The 22,514-nt window shown below is 37.7% G+C and overlaps 1 protein-coding gene across 2 annotated transcripts in view; it reads left to right on the top strand.

Annotated features, from left to right (window-relative positions):
- Positions 1-20,917, top strand: part of COL5A2 (collagen type V alpha 2 chain) — a 113,060-nt gene extending 92,143 nt beyond the window's left edge. For both annotated transcript variants that reach the window (XM_074872682.1, XM_074872683.1), the window contains exons 33-54: positions 118-216; positions 1,081-1,188; positions 1,310-1,363; positions 3,147-3,200; positions 3,319-3,372; positions 4,412-4,465; positions 5,666-5,773; positions 5,881-5,934; positions 6,132-6,185; positions 7,282-7,443; positions 7,565-7,672; positions 8,661-8,768; positions 8,928-8,981; positions 9,311-9,418; positions 9,524-9,577; positions 10,915-11,022; positions 11,927-11,980; positions 12,686-12,793; positions 14,755-15,046; positions 15,995-16,182; positions 18,069-18,293; positions 19,182-20,917. In XM_074872682.1, the coding sequence (XP_074728783.1) occupies positions 118-216; positions 1,081-1,188; positions 1,310-1,363; positions 3,147-3,200; positions 3,319-3,372; positions 4,412-4,465; positions 5,666-5,773; positions 5,881-5,934; positions 6,132-6,185; positions 7,282-7,443; positions 7,565-7,672; positions 8,661-8,768; positions 8,928-8,981; positions 9,311-9,418; positions 9,524-9,577; positions 10,915-11,022; positions 11,927-11,980; positions 12,686-12,793; positions 14,755-15,046; positions 15,995-16,182; positions 18,069-18,293; positions 19,182-19,328 (2,355 nt within the window). In that variant the 3' untranslated portion in view covers positions 19,329-20,917. The remainder of the gene's footprint in view (positions 1-117; positions 217-1,080; positions 1,189-1,309; positions 1,364-3,146; positions 3,201-3,318; positions 3,373-4,411; positions 4,466-5,665; positions 5,774-5,880; positions 5,935-6,131; positions 6,186-7,281; positions 7,444-7,564; positions 7,673-8,660; positions 8,769-8,927; positions 8,982-9,310; positions 9,419-9,523; positions 9,578-10,914; positions 11,023-11,926; positions 11,981-12,685; positions 12,794-14,754; positions 15,047-15,994; positions 16,183-18,068; positions 18,294-19,181) is intronic.
- Positions 20,918-22,514: the final 1,597 nt, after the last annotated feature.

The raw sequence follows: 22,514 nt of genomic DNA, 5'->3' as shown, positions 1-22,514 counted from the left end.
ATTTGTTTACAGGCTCTTTGTTCAAATAGCAGTGCTGCACTTGTGGTGTGTTTAGGATTTTGTCTACCAGAACTGTACCCTGACTTCTAAAATAAGTAGTAATCTTCCATTTTGTAGGGAGAACGTGGCAATCCAGGGGAAAGGGGAGAACCAGGTGCATCAGGACTCCAGGGTGAAAAGGGTATGGCTGGAGGTCATGGTCCTGATGGTCCAAAGGTAAGCTGAATGGAGATTTGTGTTGCTGCAGTGATGTAATGTATAATTCTGCTCATTTACATGAACATAAGAGATACAATTTTTATTATAAAAGGGATAGATTTTCATGAAAGGTATCTTGTTTATATAAGGTTTCTAGGAGTACATACAAAGTTATTCCGGTATTACAATATTAATAACTTGCAAGATGTTGAGAAATCACATTATAATTAATTTATATAGGTCTGAAGTGTAAAATGTTTTTTGTGTTTCTCAGTAGAACAGGGCAAAGTCATTTCTGAACTGCAGAAAACCCTCTGGCAATCGCTGTGTTTTAAGAACCACATCAGTTTGCACAAAGACACCTGCCAGGGTTGAATGTTTAAAAGAAAATACTGAAAACTGCATGCGTTTCTTTCACCTGCAATTGATATAATTGGGCCTAGGAAGGTCACCACAGGTACAGAATGCCTCTAGTAATGCAGGACCTGTAATGGACATGAGCTGTGAGAAGCAAAGCATAAATAAGGCATCTCTGCCCCTGGCAACTTCTACCTGTAGCTAGTTTGTGTAATAGACCCATGTGGCCATCAGGGTCAAGTTAGAAAGATGCTTAGGCTTCTTTTTTTGCCTGTTCTCATCCCCAGTATGCACTGAGTAAATAGTAATGTATTTGGAAGGACTACAGTATTACAGCTGAACTTCCTGAGTAACACAATGGGAAAAGAGAAGTATTTGGACATGAATAAAGTCCAAATTTAAGAGAAAATTATTACTTAAAACTGTACCCCAGAGACTTCAACACAGGCACATCATGCTCTACAGCCTAGAGACAAAGATACTTCTCAGATAAATAGACAACAACTTGTTCTTTATTTGTTTCAGGGAAGCCCAGGCCCTAGTGGGACGCCTGGTGATCCAGGCCCGCCGGGTCTTCAAGGTATGCCTGGAGAAAGAGGGATTGCTGGAACGCCTGGCCCAAAGGGCGACAGAGTAAGTCTGGTGATTTCTGTTGTTGCTGAGTAGAATCACCTGTCTCTCAATACTGTAGTTGTTCAACGGTATGAACTACTCAGCATTCAGTGTCATAATACTTTCTTGATATTTTCCATAGGGCGGCATAGGTGAGAAAGGTGCTGAAGGTACAGCTGGTAATGATGGGGCAAGAGTAAGTAAATCTATTACTCTTTTTAGACTTAGTCTCCACATGCCAGATTGTTTATTGTGCTAGAGATACTCAGCTCATAGAGTTAAACACTACTCACCTTGACAGTCATTCTCATTCCCCCTACCATCCAAATTTGGTCTTCAAGTTTTTCAAGACTGCTGTACACAATGTTTTGGGATGTCTGTGTTCCAAGTCCATGTTTTGTATAATCAATAATGGAACTTAAGATGTCAATGGAAAGGATTCCCAGAAGTAGTGTGTTCATTTGGGATTCAGCTAAGCTGACTATAGTAAAAATATGAAAAAAGGAACAGGCAGAGAACAATAGCCAAAAAGAAAACCCACCAGTTCTGACTCTTGGAATGAGGCAGATGCTTCTTGTTTGGACTGAGTTGCCCACTGTCTGTCCTGAGTTTCACAGGCAAAAATTACTCTAAATGTACTGAGCCCCATATGGGCAGTAAGTCACTGACCCTTGTGGAGAGCTTTGAACCTCCTGTGCATAAATAACATGGCTGGTCTGCTCACATGAAGTAAATCCAATATGTTCAAGATGTGTTGCATGCACACTTCTGCATAGATCAACTGTCCAATAATCCCAAATATACTGGGTTTTTTGTATATGCACTGACTATATTTTCTTCCCAGAAGCTGTTGGAGTTAGGTTTTACATAAATCGTGTCTATCTGAGATTTTTGGGTATTGCAAACCAGTTGGAGTACTAACTGCTAGGCGTTTGGAAATCTGATATACATAGGAAAGAGGAGGATTCTGACTGGACTAAATTTCTAGTTAATGAAGAGAAGGTTTTTAGAGAAACCCTAGCATACAGAAGCACTAACTCACAGCTAGCAGCTATGAGCTGGAATTTCTTTATAAGTCAGATAGTATCCAAAGATACAGAACAGTTCTTAGTCATTGTAAAGCAACATAGTTTACAGTAACTAATGAACAGATAAAGTAATAGTGAACTCAATGTACATCCCTCTTCTAAAACTAGGTGTCTGCAGATATTTCTGCTACTGATCACTAGAATATTGATGGTGATGCAGTATTCTTTGTTAATGCTGACTTTTTTCTTTATTTCTCTTTAGTTTGAACTAAGTTACAGTGCAGATTTTTGAGTGAAAGGAAATTTTGTTTGAGAGAAACTTGGTGCAAGTTTGTGGTACTCTGCTTCTAGTGAAAGAGAATCATAATTGGGATATCTAAATATTCAAGAAGGTAATATGAATAGGTCTGCAAGATCGTTACTTGCAGTTGATGGGTTTGAACGGAGAGATTGGAACCCATTTGCCTAACTGCCCTATGAAGAGAAAAACGACACTTATGAGGAGTTTTCAATATAGAAATTAATCTTCAAAAGTAATGATGGACACATTCAAATGAATTTAAGCAATGAAATGCTATCATAAAACAAATAGAGAGCTTCTGTGCAAGTGGGAAAAAAAGGACATAATTTCTTCCTGAGAGAGCAAAATAAAGCCAGGACTTTTTTTATCATTGTCCTTATTCATAAACACTGCATAAAGTAGATTATGAAGTTAGTAAAGAAAGAGAGAATGAATGAAAGCAGGGCTTTTGAGATGTGGGATTTTGGTCACTGGGAGAGGAAATGCAAGTAAATTTTTGTTTAAAAAGACCCAACAAGATTTCAGAGATAAAGGAAAAAAATTTAAAGGAATGAAAAAGCATATGGAAATAGTAACATCTGAGAAGTTTTAAACTATCAGTTTTGAAGCATCACTTTTTTAACTTCATTTTATCTTAATTTCTTCAAAAGGGTCTCCCTGGTCCAATAGGCCCAATGGGTCCAGCAGGTCCCACTGGTGAAAAGGTAAACAGATTTTTATGCCATTATGTTCTGAAGTTTGTTAATATTACAGTATTTTATTGGCACTTTTACTACTTGTCTAATAAATTACTTGGGAAGTAACCTTTAATTTTATTTTAAGGGTGAACCAGGTCCTCGAGGTCTAGTTGGTCCTCCTGGCTCCCGTGGAAACCCTGTGAGTAAACATGTTTGTCTTTAGCCTAGCAGAAGTTAACAATATCTAACAATGATCCAAACTCCAGGTTTTGTCTCATTTGCAGATATATTTTCCTCTTTTTCTTCCCCTTTCTTTGTAGACAAAATCTGGTGTTCTGTCTTGATGCTGTGCACTTGCAAAACTATTGGCAGATTTTGTTCCTCTGTCCTATATTTGTTTTAGAGCACTTTACTTAGAGTTACCCTCATTTACCTCACTCCTGAAAGTATGTCACTACTTGTAATTGTTTAAATCTTTTTAAAAGTATGCCCATACCAGATACTACTGTACACTTACAAATATTTAGATAGACAAAGCACAGAAGTATATCTTAGTTTTTATCTAATTACGCTAAGTCTTGTCATCTTCGGTCTATTTGTGATTTTAAGGATTGACTTTGATTAGGGAGTTAGAGGCTCAGCCCTTTTAGATTCTTCATACTGCTTGGAATTGATAATGTCTCTGTCATAAATCAGAACAGCCTCATTTCCAGTGTAAATTGGAATAGCTTCCACCCCTCTGGGGAGTGCTGGCGCTTGGCAGCCTTCAGCTTCTTCTTTTGCAAACAAACTTTGTGTGGAAAGTTCAGTTGAAGCAGCTCATAGCCCATTCTGACCTTGTAGAAGAATACATCTTTGAACTATTATTTTTTTTCCACATTGATCCGATTGGAATGGTGGGTTGCATAAACTGTGTGCGCTGCAGCTAATCCTGCCATGACTGGAAGTGGTTGTGAGCAGAATTTCTCCTACTGTGGTTTTAGTGCTTGCACATGCCTTCTGTCTCTAAATTCTGAAAGTTTACATATAGTCTTGAACATAGGGCAGATATTAACATCATAGTTAACTGTCTATTTTGTGATTTAAAAGATCATTTGATTCTGATTACTAGAGCAAAAGTATAATCACACTTATGACAGTAAATAGTTAACATCCTTTCTTGTATATTTAACTGCAAGTTATACTGTATATAGAAAGACTTTCATGTTAAATACATTTATTCTAAATTTTTTGATCAGGGTTCCCGAGGAGAAAATGGCCCAACTGGCGCTGTTGGTTTTGCTGGTCCTCCGGTATGTGTTTTGTAACACTAATGAGTTTCCTTCAGTCATGCTTTGACATACTTAGTTTCCTTCATTATGAATAATACTGCAGTGTTCTGGGAATGTGAGTCACATTTTTGTTGCAAAAAGAGCTGTTTCTTTTTCCCATCAGTGTATCAAGTAAAGAAAAGGGCCAGTAAATACCCCAGACACTTGAGAAGTGGTTTTGTTGATAAGATTATATAATTGTTCACCAGCTTTCATATTTTCATGAATGTGCTATGTTGCTCCTTTGAAATTAAAATGAGGCAAGTTACAAAGTGTCATCTACTGAAGGTAGCAAAGATTTGCTCAATGAGTAGTGAAGGCTGGGATGAATTGATGGTCCAAATGGAAGGTTTGTGACTTTTCCAGTGAATACCCCAAACTTTCCCACAGTCTAAATATTGTGTTTCAGACCTCTCACAAAGAGTCAGGCACCTGCTTGCATTCGTGGGTGTGATGGTTTAGCCCCCGCCGGGGTCTGAGACCACGCGGCCGCTGCCCCTCCCCCACAAAGGGAGTGAAATACAAAGCCCCAAGACTGAAATAAGGAAAGGTTTAATACAACGGTGCAATAGCAACACAACAAACAACAACAATAACAATAACAGTAATAGTGATAGCAATGAACAGAGCAAAATAGCTACCAAATACAGCAGTTTGAAGCACGATGTACAAAACCACGAGTGTACCGCGCTCTGCGCCAGGAAAAAATGTGACCTGCTAGGATGTGACGTCCGCATGGTATCTGAATAACCCGGCTAGAGCTCCCCCCCCACTGCTGGGGAAACTTAACCCTATCCTGGTTAAACCAGGACAGTGGGGAAAAAAAAAACCCAACTGGAAAAGACAATGTTTAGTCCCTTTTGCTTTTAGGTATATAATAGCTGCTGAGAAAAATAGAAAATCTAATGGAAAGAAAAATGTGAGTTAAATAAGAAAATACTTTAAATGGAAATTCTGACTTCATAGACTTCAGAAAATCCCATCTGGGGTCTTCTAAAGACTGTGCTGAACTGTTACAGTTCTCTTGAATTGAACCATTGAGCAAATGCACTGTTTTCTGGACTGATTTTTTCTCCTGATATTTTTTTGCCATCTAGAAATTCCCTACAAAATTACTTTGTTAGGTTGGAAAGGTTTGGTATTCTCTGACCTGATGCCTCTTCTAAATATTATTTCTTGTAGGGCCCTGATGGTCAGCCAGGTGTGAAAGGTGAACCTGGAGAACCTGGACAGAAAGGAGATGCTGGATCCCCAGGACCACAGGGTCTTGCTGGGTCTCCTGGTCCACCAGTAAGTATAAATAACATTGCCAGAGAACCAGTGGCATAGGCTGATCTTGCTTATTTAAAACATCCTGGATGTTCACTATGACCCCTCTCTTTCTTCTTTCTTCTTAGGGCCCTTCAGGTGTTCCTGGTCTGAAAGGTGGTAGAGGAACTCAGGGTCCACCTGTAAGTAGATTTTATTTTTGGTGACCTGACTGCAGATAATCTAATACTGAAATTTTATGTAATGTGTGTATTGTTCCTCATCTCAGCTTCTTTTTCAGTCTGTCATTATAACATTTGCTCACTAATTCAGGTGAGAATATTTGAGGTAACCAGCACTGTATTTCTTTCAATAAAGTTGGCATGAAAATATTTTTTAGGGTGCTACTGGATTCCCAGGATCTGCTGGACGAGTTGGGCCTCCAGGACCTACTGTAAGTCAATTGTCATATTCCTAATAGGTGTCGTTTATAAACTGGTCATTGAAAACCTGAAGACTAAATAAAACAGGAAGATGAAGCAGTGTTCATGGCCTGGTGTTATCAAGAGAACAGCTTGTCAGCACTGACTTCTGTGGCTGCATGCTTACATCTGACTTCATTAAATAAAACTCATTAGTCTTGGGCTTGATCCAGTGTCAGTGTGTCAGAATTAGGGCAAGACTTTTCACTGAGTTAAGGGAGGCTTTGAACTGTTTAAGCTGTTCTAATGACTTAATTGCTTACCAGAACAAAACAACAACGTATATCTTCCTGTACTTTTTACTTTTTTGTCTCTTCAATGGTGACTGAAGTTAGGAGAGTTTTTGGAAAAGGAAGAAGCCTCTGCTGGGTTATCTCATCAGTGGAGTTACTCATTAGATCCATTAAAATAAACTAAAACCCAAAACCAAACCACAAAATCATATCTAAACATTTTCAGAAACATTAAGAAAACTAAATAATTAGCTGTGAATCAACAGTGAGGATTCAACACCACACAGAGAACTGTGACACTCTCTTCATATGCCTTTTAATGTTTTGATGAGAAAAATAACTTGCAGTCATTGTGAGTTTATCAAAAGGTGAAGTTTATGTAAAACATAATAAAAATATGAAGTTTTTAAAAGTATTTGAGGAATGAACGAATGTCCGTGAAACACTAAATTGTACCACGTGAATGAAAAGTTTGAATACGGACTTTAGCTTGACAATACTGGAAAGAATGGACAAGACTGAGTTTTCTAGCAGTAGTTGTACACCTGAGATTAAAAAAAAGAAAAAAAGAGAAACAAAAAAAAGTGTCATTTAAAGGAGGGAGTTTGAAATTGCAAATTTGGGAACAGGGGGTGAAGCTTGGACATCGTTTGATGAGATGTTTATTTCATCTCACTTATTTGATCATAAATTAGATTATAATAGCTCTTAGCTTATTCACTTTGGGCCTTCCTTAGAGTATGCATATTTATAGTTAGTTGAAACACAGTCCTTAGAATTTAGTTGTCCTGATCAGAAAAGGGTCCAATGTAACAAAGTGTTTTAATCTTCTTAGGGAGCTCCAGGGCCTGCTGGGCCTATTGGTGAGCCAGGGAAAGAAGGTCCCCCAGGTCTTCGTGGTGATCCTGGTTCTCATGGCCGTGTGGGAGATCGAGGGCCAGCTGGTCCTCCTGGTGGTCCTGGAGACAAGGGTGACGCAGGAGAAGACGGGCAGCCAGTACGTCCTGGTTGATGTTATTAATTCTCCCCAGACCAGCTCTAGGCTTGGTCTCATTGTTACTAATACTTATTGCTACTGAAATTATCGTAACGTTGGTTTTATCCTTTGTGGATTTCAGGGCCCAGATGGCCCCCCTGGTCCAGCAGGAACTACTGGTCAAAGAGGTATTGTTGGTATGCCAGGACAGCGAGGGGAAAGAGGCATGCCAGGGCTGCCGGGTCCTGCGGTAAGTAACAATTAAGTCAATATACCACCAGCCTTGGGCTTTCTCATCATTTTTGTGGGATTATAGTGCCCCATAGCTCAAGGAGAAAGTTGGAAAACTCCAATTGCAGGAGAAAATACAGAGAGAATAGTAAATAAGTTTCATGCGAATGCATGAGGTGGAAGATTTTGTTTCTGCCATAATGGAAGATCTGAACCTGAATTAAGAGAAAGGAGGTAATAGCGTTAAGACTTCTGGCTAAAATGTTCCTAATTGACTTAAAACTAAATCCTTGAAAAAAACCAACCCCTGACTCTTCATTTAGGTGCCCAAAGGTCACTTGAATATGAGTAAATACTCTGTAACTGCTATTTTATAAATTGTGAACTACAGTCTTCAAAATTGCCATTTGTGCTCTCTTTGCTTTCTTGTAGGATTTATAGATATTTATTGGAAAGCCTAATGATCCAGGAGAGCAAGTAATTATATAGAATATTAATAAAAGGGATGGTATGGAGGATCTCCCATTACCACTGGATCCATAAATTCAATTTATAGTTAAAGTTGGCCAGAAATTATTCCAGGCTAACAAGAGTTGTTGTTGTTGTGACAGACAAAAAAAAAAAAAAAAATCACGTTACTTATTTCAAACTGCATTACATTTTTCCAGAGTCAGAAAAGACCTTACCTATTGCAGATAACGCCATCAGACATTAATACATCAAGGGAGTGTGTGCTTCAAGTTGCTACTAGATAGACTAATTTCAAGTGCAGCTTCTAGTCAATAAACGTCTATTCAAGAGCAATTAAACTGCTTAAAAATACAAAGTATATTAAATATATATTCAAAATCTATCAGAACACTTTCCTTAATTATCCATTTTGGAGTTACAGATGTGGATGGTACTTCAGACTGGATTAATGAATAGTGTTTTGCAGGCAGCAGTTTTTTTGTGCTTTCTTTGCTTTGTGATTAAAATTTTGATATGATATTTCTCATCTTTTTTAGGGTACACCAGGAAAACAAGGTCCCACAGGGCCACCTGGTGATAAAGGTCCCCCAGGACCTATTGGCCAGTCAGGTGCCACTGGACCTGTAGGTGAAGCTGGTCCAGAAGTAAGTATTAGTGCCTTGTAACATGCCAAAAAAAAGACAGTCTAGTGGTTATTCTCCTTGACTTGAAGTTAGAGGTGGAGAACAACTTTCTAGTTCTTCTCATAGAAATGCAAGATTATAGAACTAATCAATAGCCCTATTTTTATCCCATAACTCTAGGGACCTGCTGGTAATGACGGTACTCCTGGACGAGATGGAGCTGTCGGAGAACGTGTAAGAATATATTGTTTTCTTAGTCACTTCTGGAAATCTCCATGTTATTATTGACTTATTGTAGATTTTCTCTTCACTCAGTTAACTTGAATGGCAAACTTGTTCTGAAAGTGTATCACAGCTTTGAATAAGTAGTACCTTTCAAAGTGGAGGAAACTTGGCTAAAGGCTAAGGACACTTGCCTCTACAAACTCAGACTTGAGTTCTTACAGAAGGAATATCTTTGTAGATTGTAACTGCTAGAAAATAGATTAGCAACACTAGAGTCCTGTTGCTTTGGTTTAATCCCGTCCTCTTTAGACAAATAATGTTGAAATTATGTTTTGCAGGGTGATCGTGGTGAACCTGGCCCTGCAGGCTTACCAGGTTCCCCAGGGGGTCCAGGAACTCCAGGTCCTGTTGGCCCACCAGGAGATGCAGGTCAAAGAGGTGAAACTGTAAGTGAGACTTCTTTTTTTTTTTCATTAATACTTCATTTATCCAAAAACTATTGTGCACACTTTTGTGCATTGCTTCACATGTTTTGTATGCAATCTTTGTAGGGTTCTCGAGGTCCAATGGGTCCACCAGGTCGTGCAGGAAAAAGAGGTTTAGCGGTAAGTTCTCTCCATGGTCACTGTGGTTTTATCTGAGATACTTTTTACAGTGATTGAGAAGCTGAGCCCAAATTAGAGTGCTGAACAGGGCTTTCAACTTTTAGTGTTCTGACTGCAAGTGGATGCAGGTAGCCTTCTGAGCTGCAAAGTTGTACAAAGCTCTACAAGTCTGTTTGAATACACTAGTATTTCTACACTTTCTTTAAAAATACTTTGCAGAGAAATAACAAATGCTTTGGAAGCCTCTTTATTTGGAGTGTGTTGCTGTCGGGATGTTGGTAGGACATAAGTTAGCAAATGGCTGGAGTCTGACAATTCAACTAAGGGGTAAAGAAATGAATGCTGAACAAAAAGGCAGATTTTTACATAAAAATGCCAGCAGTATAACCAAATCACCTGTTCCCATGAAACTGCCTTAATTCAACTCTTCTGACTTCTGATTCTGACTTCAGTCCAAATGGAAAAACAAACAAAAGCCATCTTTTTGTGTTACATAACTCTTTTACAATCCAAGCTTGAAACAAAAAATTAATTGCAAACTTGGGAAATTCAAAAGAATGTTGTCCTGTCCCTAAGCAGATGTCATGTGAGAGACAGGAAGTTTATTGAGTAATTAGTGATAATGATGCCATTGATAAACTATTTGGAATCTAGCGTTGAGAAATTTAGCATGCAGTTTGGGCTGAGAAATACAGAATTGAAAGCAGAAGCCATATTTTCCAATGATTCTTGAGGCAGAATGAAAAGTTTGAAACTATCAAAAATTCCAAGAATGAAATTATGATGGTAATAGAACCAAGCTGTTTGTTACTGGGGAGCCTGACGTTGTCTGTAGTTAGGGAATGTAACTTCAGTTGTACTTGAATCATAGTGAAGGTGAAAGAAGCTGTGAGAAGTAAAGGTGCAACATGCAGGATTTCATATTGAAACTACGTTTTATCATTATAAATCTATGAGAGATCCGCAATATTTCAATCTCATCTATGAAAATAATTTGCCATATGCAGTAAGGCAAAGAAATTTCTTAATCTGAAAAATTGTGTTATGTAAATTATTTAATATCATTATTAGAGGGTTTTTTTGACTGTATTATGAAGCTAAATAGACTAAATTTACCACAACTATAATTAAGCACAACATAGTTTTCTGTAATTACTTACTTACTCTTTGGTAAAAAATTAAGACTTTTGGAACTGCCTCATGATCACCTTCTTTCTAGCTTTAGAAGTGAAGGAGGTCTGAATGCAGTATCTAAAAGCAAATGAGGGGTTTTTGAGGTTCAGGGTTTTTTTTTTTTTTCAGTTCAGAATTTTACATTTCATCACTGATATTTACAGGGTCCCCAAGGACCTCGTGGTGACAAAGGTGACAATGGAGATCGAGGCGATAGGGGCCAGAAGGGACACAGGGGTTTCACTGGGCTTCAAGGTCTTCCTGGTCCTCCTGTAAGTTGTTCTGGTTTTACTATGATTTTATTTCCTTGATAGTTAAATAGTGTATTGGGAACGTAGTTATTTAAAATGGGAAAAAAAAGCAAACATCAGTTATTTTTTTCCCACAAGGTGTTTGAGTGGCTTGCCTGTGTGTACTTCCTAGTATTTTTAAAGCAATTTTACAGTACTGTTGCATGATGAGGTGAACCTACACTTTGCAAGATATGTGTTCTCCTGCTCTTGCTCCATTTGTGCCAGTCCTGCAGTGACTGATCGCTGACAGTCTATGACCTGTCAGCATGAGATGATAACAAAAGTTAATAGTTTCACATAAACACATTAGAGTGTGAAATGCTTTTTGCCAGTGTTTGAACGCTTTACAATCAAGGAAGCAAAATCCCATGAGGACTGTGATAGTATCTCTTGCTAATGTTTGCAAGAACTTCATGATTTCAGTGACAATTGAATGGAAATGCTGTGGAAAACTTAAGTTTTCTACATTTGTTCACTGATCCTATGCAAGAGCTGGAAGTTTCCACATGCAGGAAAAGAGTCAATAAAAAAAAACCTCAACACCCAAAGCATCTTGCCACTTCATAATAGCACTGTCAGCACTTACTTCTGTAAGCCAATCTGATTCTAATTGTAATGAAAGCAAGGCTTTTCGGCAGAAACTACTTTATATGTAGACAAGTGGCAGTAAATTCTATTAATCTAAATTGTGATTACAGTTTTTACTCTTTGCGACAAAAGAGCAATAGAATGAAAACAAATTGTAAGAGGGAAAAGTAGTACCTGTTGTTCATGTATATTATAATCCTACTCATACAGAATTGTGTATATCACACACTAATTCTTTAAAACTAAATTAATATAATTTAAATGTCAGAATGATACGATCATTTCTTCTGTTTAGGGTCCTATTGGTGAACAGGGCAGTCCTGGCATTCCAGGCCCATTTGGTCCTCGGGTGAGTATAATATTTCAGGTTTAAGGTTTTTCTTGCTTGCTTTTTTCCACAATCAGATTTTTATTTCTGCTTCGCTTCTATTTCACCGGCTTTTATTGACTTCGGTATCAAGTAGTGATTATCCTACTGTCTTTTGCTGAGAGGCACTGCATTGTTCAATATAGTGAAGTTTTGACATAAGTGTAGTTTATGGCTGGATAAAAAGGTCAGTTCAGAGTAACTACAGGGCTACAGTCTCTTTTTTACAGTTTTGCTGCAGCTGATGCAAAGCCATATATGTGGCAGCTTTGCTAACTGCTACTCTGCCTTTCATACCCCCATGTCATTCCCCCAAAAGTAAAGGAGAAACATGACTCCCTTGGATGTTCCCAAGTGACAATACATCTCTGAGTCTGTATACATGCAGGTGTACAGCAGCTACTGCAGTGTGTGTAGCACCTGGAACTAAACCCACTTAAATGGTTTAGGAAAAAACCATACAGCTGATCCAAAGTCTATTGGCTGAGGTGATTGACTTCAGAAGAACAGCATTGAAGTTGCTTTCTTACTTTTAGAATAGAAGAGAAAGGGTGATTCTTAAAAGTTTGGTAATAGACACAAATAATTAGATTGCTTCCTAAAAAGATACTGTTTGTGAAGGGCTGTTCGGTATAGCTTTGTTATTAAATGCTAAAATACATTTCTTCTTTCTCTTATATTTTCTAGGGTCCTCCAGGTCCAGTTGGTCCTTCTGGCAAAGATGGAAGTCCTGGTCCACTTGGGCCAATTGGGCCTCCTGGTGTTAGGGGGAGTGTAGGAGAAGCCGGACCTGAGGTAAGTTGATGGGAATATGGAGGGAAAAGGTTATCTTCAAATAATGAGATTTTTTACAGTGCGTTGCATCACTTTCTAAACATCCATGAACTCAAGACAAATGGTAACATTTGATACAGTTTCTCCAACAAATAGCCAGGGTAACTGTGTATTAAAAGGGCTCATTTCTTACTCATTTTCATCTTCTGGACCTCTGACCATCCCAGTCTTATCCACCTATACTCTCCTTAGGCCAACCTGGGACTACTTCTGTAGTTAGCTCACTGGATCCTGCTGGATATGCAGTTCAACATGGCTGTTTGGCAAGTTGGGTCCTAAAACCTCAGAACCAGCAGTAGCTCAAAGTCAGTAGTCCCACAAAGGTGGTACTGAATTAGAATAGCCATGTTACTGATTGCCAGCAGCATACTCCATCATGCCTTGCGTTAAGGAAATCCAAATGAACAGCTGAAACTCTAACACTCGTCTCAGGTGACCTTCATCCTGATCTGAGGTTTACAGACATCAACCATGAGCTGATTCGCAACTAATGAAAAATAGTTTGACCGTTTTGGAAAAAGTCCTAACCTTTGCTAAACCCCCCAGGCATATTCCAGATGTACCAATTCGCGATACCCTAAGTCATAAAATGGAAGTTATGCTATCCCCAGGAAGATAAGTTAGAAAATTAGAGGGATTTGAGAAAAGGGTGATCTGGATGATCATGTGAAGAATTAAAAGACTGCTTATTTTGGGGAAGAAGCGAGAAAGGTGGAATAAAGTAATGAGCAAGACAGAGAAGGCAGTTTCTGCTATTTTTTTGTCTTGTAAGACATGATGTTTACTGTGTGCTAATATTCATTCTATTTCATTTGAATTTCTGCCAATTATCAATATCTCCACTTCTGCTGAGGCACCAAGGCTTGAATGAATAGTCTGTAGTAGAGCATAAGAATATAATGTGTATCCATATCGTTCATCTGTGTAATAAACCAGTAAAAGAAATACTGCATACCAGTAACTTTAGTTTTGCTTTCCATGGTGGCTTGCTGCAACTATAAATTGGAACCACAGAGCAAGAAACAAAAGTTAAGATTTCATTTGTCAGATGGAGCACGTATTAGTTTGGATGTATGCTCTGTAGTAAACATTTGGAGCACTGGTTGTGAGTTCTAAAGTAATTATTCTCAAAGGAGATGCCATGTTCTGATATACCATCTGACGTACCAGAGCATCAAGCTTACAGTGAAGGTATGTTACAGACTTTCTGCTGCCAAAGAAGAGCTGGCAGACCCTGCAGGTGGAGATATATTTATTAACAGATACATTCTATCTCAAGACTCGGTTACCTCCCCAAGTATCACAATTCAGGTTGACAAGGACCTCACAACCTGTCATTGAGGAAAACGTCCTTGCTCTGCCAAGTGAGGATGATGTGGATTCTGTCTCACGTACCTGTGGGCAGAAAGCTCAGCACTGTGCAGGATAAACATAAAGATGTTTCTAGTGCCAAATTTGCCATCCAGGCTTTACTAATTGAAAATGTGCCTGAGGCAACTCAGGGTAAGTGGGAATTTTGTATTGCTTTAAAAATCACTTACAGCTCTTGGGAATTTTAAGAAATAAAGTTATTAGGGAGGGATTTGAACAAGGGAGGGACAGATGGCTTAAAAAAATTGAATGAGGTGGCCATTTTTGGTGACTTTCTCCAGCTGTTAAACCTGAAATCAGGAGTAAGAAAACATTGAGCAAGGTATTAATACAGGCAGAGAGGGCATGAAGCAGAGAGAATACCTGTCATGTGGTTCTGATCTTACCCCTGTTCCTGGAAATGTAAATTGTTTATATTTATGATCTGAATATTCCCTGTGCATTAGGGTGACTGGCCCTGAAGTTTTGCTTTTTAGTGGCTGGCTTTGCTATTATTTTGCATAGTATTTACTCTGCTGTCCCGCTGTTGCCTTTTTGTTTTTAAACCTTAGGGTCCACCAGGTGATCCTGGCCCTCCTGGCCCTCCAGGACCTCCAGGCCATCTCACTGCTGCCATTGGTGACATTATGGGACACTATGATGATGCTATGGCAGATCCACTACCAGAGTTTACTGAAGATGAAGCAGCTAGAGATGACCATAATAAAACAGACCCAGGAGTCCATGCCACACTGAAGTCACTGAGCAGCCAGATTGAGACTATGCGCAGCCCCGATGGTTCAAAGAAACACCCAGCACGGACTTGTGATGACCTGAAGCTATGCCACCCATCCAAGAAGAGTGGTGCGTATAAACACACCGTCTCCCATATGTGCCATATGATGCTGTCTTGTTTCCAGTTTACACTTGGTCACTGGAAAAAAACATGTAATACAGATTTTGACGGCCTAAATAGACATTCACACTAGGATCTTGAAAACTTCTCACAAAAAAATTGTTTCTTCTTGCCAATAAAGTATATATTCTGATGTATCCCATACTTATTTATTCAGTATCTATTCAGATGTATTTTAAAATCTGAAATATTTTAGACTTCCATGGAATGTTACTTCTAAAAGTGTTATCACCATGGAGTACCACTTATATGACAACAGAGATAGATTGGTACACCAGTTGTGAATATTTGCTTAATTGCTGTTAGCTCAAAATGTTACCTGTGGGCTGATGACCTGCGAGCGCTTTCCATCCAGAATTCTCTACTGCTGCTCCATACTGGCAGTTCATAGGTGGCAATGTGTTAACATGCCATTTAAGCGTTTCCCTAATTTATATGGATTATCAGCGGATAAATCAGTACAAACTGGAAGGTAGGGATAGCTTGTGGCAGGACTTGCCAGCTTTTGCCGTGTTTCCTGAAAGTTTGCTTCCAACATCAATATTAGGAGGTACTGCCATTAGTTTCTCATATGTAGAGAAAATTGTCTTCTAGCCACTCTGTGTTCTTTATGCACTTGGAGTGTTCAGGAGCTTTGCAATGGATTTAAACAAACAGTCTTAACCTTAAAGAGCTTTCAAGTCTGAATTCCCCAATTCTGAACTATTTGAAATACTGATCAGCTTGTGTCTTGTATACCTGAAGCACACATCAAAGCACACATCAGATTGATACATGACACACATGCCTGTTTTGCCTTGTGTTTTGCACTGTTGTGACATACTTCTGCTTATATCTCCCCAGTCATTTCAAGAATCTTTATAATATAATGGAATCACATTTTATGTTCTTTGTAGGTGAATATTGGATTGATCCTAACCAAGGATGTGTTGAAGATGCTATAAAAGTATACTGCAACATGGAAACTGGGGAGACCTGTATTTCTGCAAACCCTTCTGCTATACCACGTAAAACATGGTGGGCCAGCAGGTCGTCTGACTTAAAGCCCATTTGGTATGGCCTTGATATGAACAGGGGATCACAGGTAACTAAAAATATTTAATGTCAAGAATTGACATCTGTGAAACTTGTTTCCTTCCCTTCTGGTTTAGAACTTCATCTGCTATTCTGAGCAGATTCTGCTACAGCCAGAACATTATAACTGTTGATTGACTGGCTTATAGTCAATTGGTTGTTATTACCATACAGTAAATATAAGAAGGAGCTGGGAGAAAGAATACAAGTGCACCTAAGGCAGGATTGGCTGTAAGTAGACGACTGCTGGAAGAGATTTATTTCCCTTGATCCCAAAAATGTCAACTTTCTCTAGCAATCTCCTTTAGTAACTTACTATCCTTGTCTTTAAAAAAGTGTACTTTTACCTAATACATGATTTAAATCACTGCTTTTTTAGTTGAATTCTACTATTTGTTTCAGAAAACCTTTTGCTGGTAAAAAAATACAAGACTTTATAAATTCATTTTTAAGGAAAGTATGATTGTTATCATATGTGTCAGAATGCTCCATGCTGAATGCATCAGTCTTCAGGCAGATAAAAATTCCACTCAGCTTTCTGTTGGGTTTTCCCTCTGTGGTAACTTCTGAAAGTAAGCTTAATGATCCTGCCAAATAACAGAAGTTTATGCTATGCAAAGTATATAATTAATTAACCAGCTTTTGCCATATTTATTTTTAGTGCATCAAATCAAAAGCAGAGAAAATATTTTCAATTGTTACTTCACAGGGAGTAATTAAAAATCTTTAAAATAAGTATTTGGTATGTAAAAAATAATGCTGTTATCAACTGGATTCCTGATAACAGTTCAAAACTTCAGCAATTGAGAACACATGTGATATTGATTGCTTTTTTGAGATGCTCTCTCTTATTATTAAATTCAGGAGAACTTGCCATGACCCAAGATGTCACAGTTGACTTTTAGCTGCCTGTAGAGCTACACATAGGGTTTTTGTAAGTCAAAAGCTCTTTGGAGGAAGAAATTTTCTTGAGGAATACTATAAAAGAATGTTTCATTTTTGAAAACATATTCAGATTTGATAACTAATAGTATGATCTTTGCAATAGTCATATGCACTCCTTATGGATTCTAAATAAATATGTCTGAGATTGCTAAACAGAGATAACATGTCTTGTAAAAAAATAGTGTCAGTGCGTAAGATTTTCTCCTTTCTTCACCAGTTTCAGTGAAGCGTATATATTTTTAGTCATTCTTGACTGATTTTATGTTGCAATGATTCATAAAGCATAAATAAAATGAAACCTGTACAGGTAGGAAAAAAAAATCACAGGAATTTTAGAATTTTTGTTATTGGTAGAAAAATAGCTTGTTTTTTATAAAAATGGCATCACTTTGTAAAACATTTGTCAAATTTCTGTGCAAGTTAAATTAGTTGATAAAGCCCATATGCAAATGTATAGCTATTTTTATATAGTCAAACTTTGGCTGTTTGTGATGCTTCTAAATACAGTACAAAGCCTACAGAAAACAAGTTGCTAAAGTTGCAGTGTAGCAGGTACATTATAAAAGGATTTTTGTGCTTGATGTTTCTTATTTACTTTGAGGTTGCTCTAATGCACTATATCATATGTAAGGTTTAGCTCCTACTGAATCCCTTTTTGAAACAAGACAGAATTCATTCCAAAACTTGGCATGTCTGTGGAGGCCCAACTGCCTTTCAGTTGTTCAGCTGCAGAGTTATATGGTCAAAATTCTCCAAAATGATCCCTGTTACAGGATGTCTACATTTCTTTGTCCTCAACTGGCAGCAAATTACAAAAGAAACCATTCTTAGGTTTTATGTAATAGTGCTCCTGCTAGTCATGTCTGGAAAGGATTATGATAATGACAGATGTTTCTAACTCTTAATGACTTTTCATGTAGTATATGTTGATCTATTTCTTTATCTTCACAGTTTGTGTACGGGGATACAGCTGTCACTCAGATGACATTCCTGCGCCTCCTATCAAAGGAAGCTTCCCAGAATATCACTTACCTTTGTAAAAACAGTGTTGGGTACATGGATGACCAGACGAGGAACCTTAAAAAAGCTGTAATTCTGAAAGGGGCCAATGACCTGGAGATCAAAGCGGAGGGAAACAGCCGATTCAGATACACTGTTCTTCATGACAGCTGTTCTGTAAGTTTGGGGTTTTTGTCATTTGTTGGGGAGAAAAAGGTCTTTTGTCCTTTTTTGGTTCCTCCTTAATTTAGAAAAAAATCCATAGAATGAAATAATGAAAATGCTGCAGAATTTTATAATGAACTGTAAAAGTAACTGATCAAATAAGTATTTTACTGCAATTCTAGCTTCACATAATAGAAGTCTGCACTATTGAGAGGGTATTTACAAATTACTACTTATTGGTGAGCATACTGAGACATGTATCTTGCCATTTTGCATTTCCCAGTATTTGTTTACTTCTGTGTGCAGTCACACAAGTTGGTCAGATAACCTCAAGCATTTGTCTGCCAGGTGGGTAAGATTATTGCAGCAATACACTGGAGGCAGCTCATTGTACTATGACTGACTTGGAAAAGAAAATGTTCCCCCCACCGCCCCCCTGGCCCAAATTCTTAGTGGGTATAAAACCAGTAAGTAGTAAATTTCTTCATGTTCAACAGCATTCTCAGCCAAGCCCAAGATATAGGCAAAAATATTTCTAAAATTAGTTTTGCACTTCAAATAAATTGGAGTACTCTCTGTGCTTTAAAGTAACATAGCCCAAGATTATGTGTTCAGGTGCGTATTAAGACATAGAGAAGAATTTCATAGCAAAGAAAAATCAACCCAGCTTGACAGGGAAATCCTGCTGTGTCAATCTGTTCATCACTATAAAGGCAAGATAGATATATTTTAAAATAACCAAGGTGCAGTACAGGTGGTGGGGGGGTGTTGCTCAGGAAAGATCTAGTGAGATCCTTCTGAACTATCAGACAACTGACTTGTCAGCTGGAATTCAGGCTGTTTCTGACATGATCTCTGGCCTAAGTTTTTATTATTTTTTTTTTTCTTTTTTTCCTCCAGAAACGTAATGGAAACGTGGGCAAGACTGTTTTTGAGTACAGAACACAGAATGTGGCACGTTTACCTATCATAGATATTGCACCAGTGGACATTGGCAGTACCGACCAGGAATTTGGAATTGAAATTGGGCCAGTTTGCTTTGTGTAAGAGGAAGGGGGGAAATTAACACACTACCCAGCAACAGCAGCAATTAAACACATGAACTTAGACTGATTGAAGTTAATCCTGAGACTCTTGAAGTAATGGCTGATATTGGATCAGCATTGTATATACGGTTCTTTTTAAATGCCCGGCCTCCTTTTGAATATTTATTTTACTTAAAAACCTTCTGTTTGATTGAAACCAACTTTTTAGTACAATAGTACAATTTTAAGAGGATCGATGACCACCTTTTAAAAATAATATGAATCTTTTGCCTTGCTTTTGTTTCAAATTATTTTGAAATTTACAGGTATTCAAAATAGTTAGTTTTAATGTGGAACTATGTAAAGCTCTAAGGATTATTTCTTTTGCTTGGGTGCATACTGAATATCAGAAAAGTAGAGCACTTTTGTGAACCGTTGGCTGTATTTCAATCATACCTACTCCCTCTACCCCAGTTTGTCTTCCTGTGGTTGCCAGTATGATAGCCATTCACAGAAATCTGTGTCTTTTGTAGAAGAAAAATCTCTTCAGGCAAGATCATCTTAATTTGGCATTGTCTTTCCTGCACTTTCCTATGTAATAGTCTACTCAGAGAAGTATTCCATAGCCATGATTAATTTATTAATTAAAAATACTACTGGGGTAAATATGAGTTTTCAGTAGGGGACTCCCATATCTTAAATTTTAAGGCCAGACTTCACTCCTCAGAACATATCTGTGAAATTCCATTAAATTGTCCTTAATCTTCAAAATATGTCTTAAACCCAATACTTGTTGATTTTCCAATACTTGCCCATCTTAGAAGCCATTACATATCAAATTATACAGATGTCTTATATATGGTGCCAATTTATGTATGTTGCAAATCATTCACATGTATACCAGACCAATTGCTAATAAAGAGAGAAAGTTTAGAAATTCATTGTTTTTAGCCGACATCCAGACATGCATCACCAGTAATTTGACATACTGGCCTTGAGTTGTCAAGGCAAGAAAGTTCCATCATTTCTTAGCATGAGCTACCTCATCTCTGGAAGTTGGGATGCATTTTAATATTCCTGTTTTCATTTTAGATATTAAAAGGTGCTATGCTTCTGTTGTTATTTCGAGAAAGGAGATAGGTGGGGCAAAAGCAACAAAAAAGTGATGGTGCTAAATGACTCTTTAGAAGGCTGATGAAATAAAGATGCCTACTGTCAGTGTCATTTCAGAGCTTAGCTGTTAGGCTTATGGTGTTTGAGAACAATGTTACAGTGCATTTATTTGTTGGTCATACAGTATATAAAATGTTTTGTACCACTAACATGCTTTATTTTGTAAAGTATGTGGGTACAAACTTACTTAGTTTTTTTGTTTCTTTATTGCATCTGTGCTCTCCACATTTTTTGTTTGTTCCTTTAAAAAAAAAAAATAAACAGCTGGGGCCATCCCTAAAGAAAGTCATGCACATAGCTTTATTCATGTATCTCTGCAAAGCATTTAATTAAATACATGCTTCTCGCTATGTAAGTGGTTTCCTTTTTGTAGAATGCCTCCTTCCAGTGTGTTCCATATCAGTTCATTTTCAGGAAATTAAAAATAGAAGTATTTAATTTTTGTTTTGTTGCTATTTGAATAACTCATTTGCAATGCATTCTCCTGAAGTATTCACACATAGGAATATAAAGGTATTCTGAATGATGCTCTCTGTGCCAGTTTTTACAAGATAGGCGTCAATTTGTATGAAGTAATCACCATCAGTCCTATTAAAGCTACCTAACTAGTATTGTTTGAGACTCCAGAGGAAGAGAATTTTTATTCAAGACTGAATAAGATGTGACTTAGCCATTTCCAAGGTCAGTGTAGGTTATCACTAATAGAAAGTTTCTGGACAAGCTATAAAGTTGCATTGTAGCAAGACAGGCAAGACTCGGTTCTTTTCCTCTTCCTAAAAGGGGTAGGAGCTTTGCAATTTTCCAGGTTGTCCATATGCATGTCCATAGAGGGCAGGTAGGAACTGGGAACAGGCAAGTTAACAGGTTCACGCTGATGTTATCTGTTTGCTTTTATTACCCAAGCAGGAACTCTATGATTTCTTTTTTACTAGCATGAAATAATTTCTATAAATACATGTCTTGGGAGTTCTTTTATCACATCTAAAACTTCTCAAGAATCTGATAACATTAATTTCACTGAATAATCTGAGGTGTAATGGCTCGCTCCAACATGTTCATGCAAAGGTAGATATCCAGTGGCTGTGGTCATACTTCTACAGGACATTTATTCTGGTGCACTAAATAAATACCTTTCAAACATACATCTATACTCCAAATATTATTTTTAATCTCTGATTTTCATCAGCAGAGTATTATAATCCATGATTAGTGTAAATGTTTTGAGGTTGTTGAAGAAGAGTCATGTGGCAACTATTCACTAAAATCTCACATAGAAGGTGAAATTCTGTTACTGCTCATGATTTGGTATTTATGTTTACATCAGTGGTGGAGTTAATGCAGCAGTTTATCTTGAACATTTAGTGAAAGATGTGGGTTCTTTTATAATTTGATTTTAACCAATTCATGTGGATTTGCAATGTTTGTTCTCAAGGTGCTTGTATCATCACTGTCATGCTTTTATCCCTGTGCCACTGAACTCTAGATATAAAACACCAGACTTTGTATGTAATTACACAGCTGATTACAGACTTGGGACCAAGCAGACCTTACCTCATGTGAGGGGCACTACGAGTGGAATGGGAGCCTATCCTTTCTAATATCTTACTAAGAACACAAAAAGGAGCCAAGTATGAAAACCAGCAGCTTTGGTCTATAGGGCTATGAGGTTTTTTTAACACCAGATTTTCACCTTCACAGCTTAGATTTTATACAGCTGCACACTAGAATCCATTTTGGATTTCTTTTCTCAAGCAGTGTCTCCTAACACTGACCAATTTTTACAGTGTATTTTACTTTTAGATTTCTTTCAAGTTGTGGAGGGAGGAGAAGATATGCTCAGTGGGCCTTGGAAGTAATGATAAATGTTCCCAGAAATGAAAAGGTTTGTTTATCTGCAAGCACAGCGAACAAAGAACTGAAATTCAAGTATTGCTGAGCATATTCTTATTTTGCTGTTGACTAGTTTTAGTGATCTTTCACCTTTATTTTAAATACATATTGTATTTTGTAAGGAGTTCAATAATGCCTTCTCCAG

The sequence above is a fragment of the Strix uralensis genome, chromosome 6, assembly GCF_047716275.1.
Source record: "Strix uralensis isolate ZFMK-TIS-50842 chromosome 6, bStrUra1, whole genome shotgun sequence".
In the NCBI taxonomy this organism is placed as follows: domain Eukaryota; kingdom Metazoa; phylum Chordata; class Aves; order Strigiformes; family Strigidae; genus Strix; species Strix uralensis.
The sequence above is the reverse complement of the archived record's forward strand: the minus strand, read 5'-3'. Positions and strand labels throughout refer to the sequence as shown.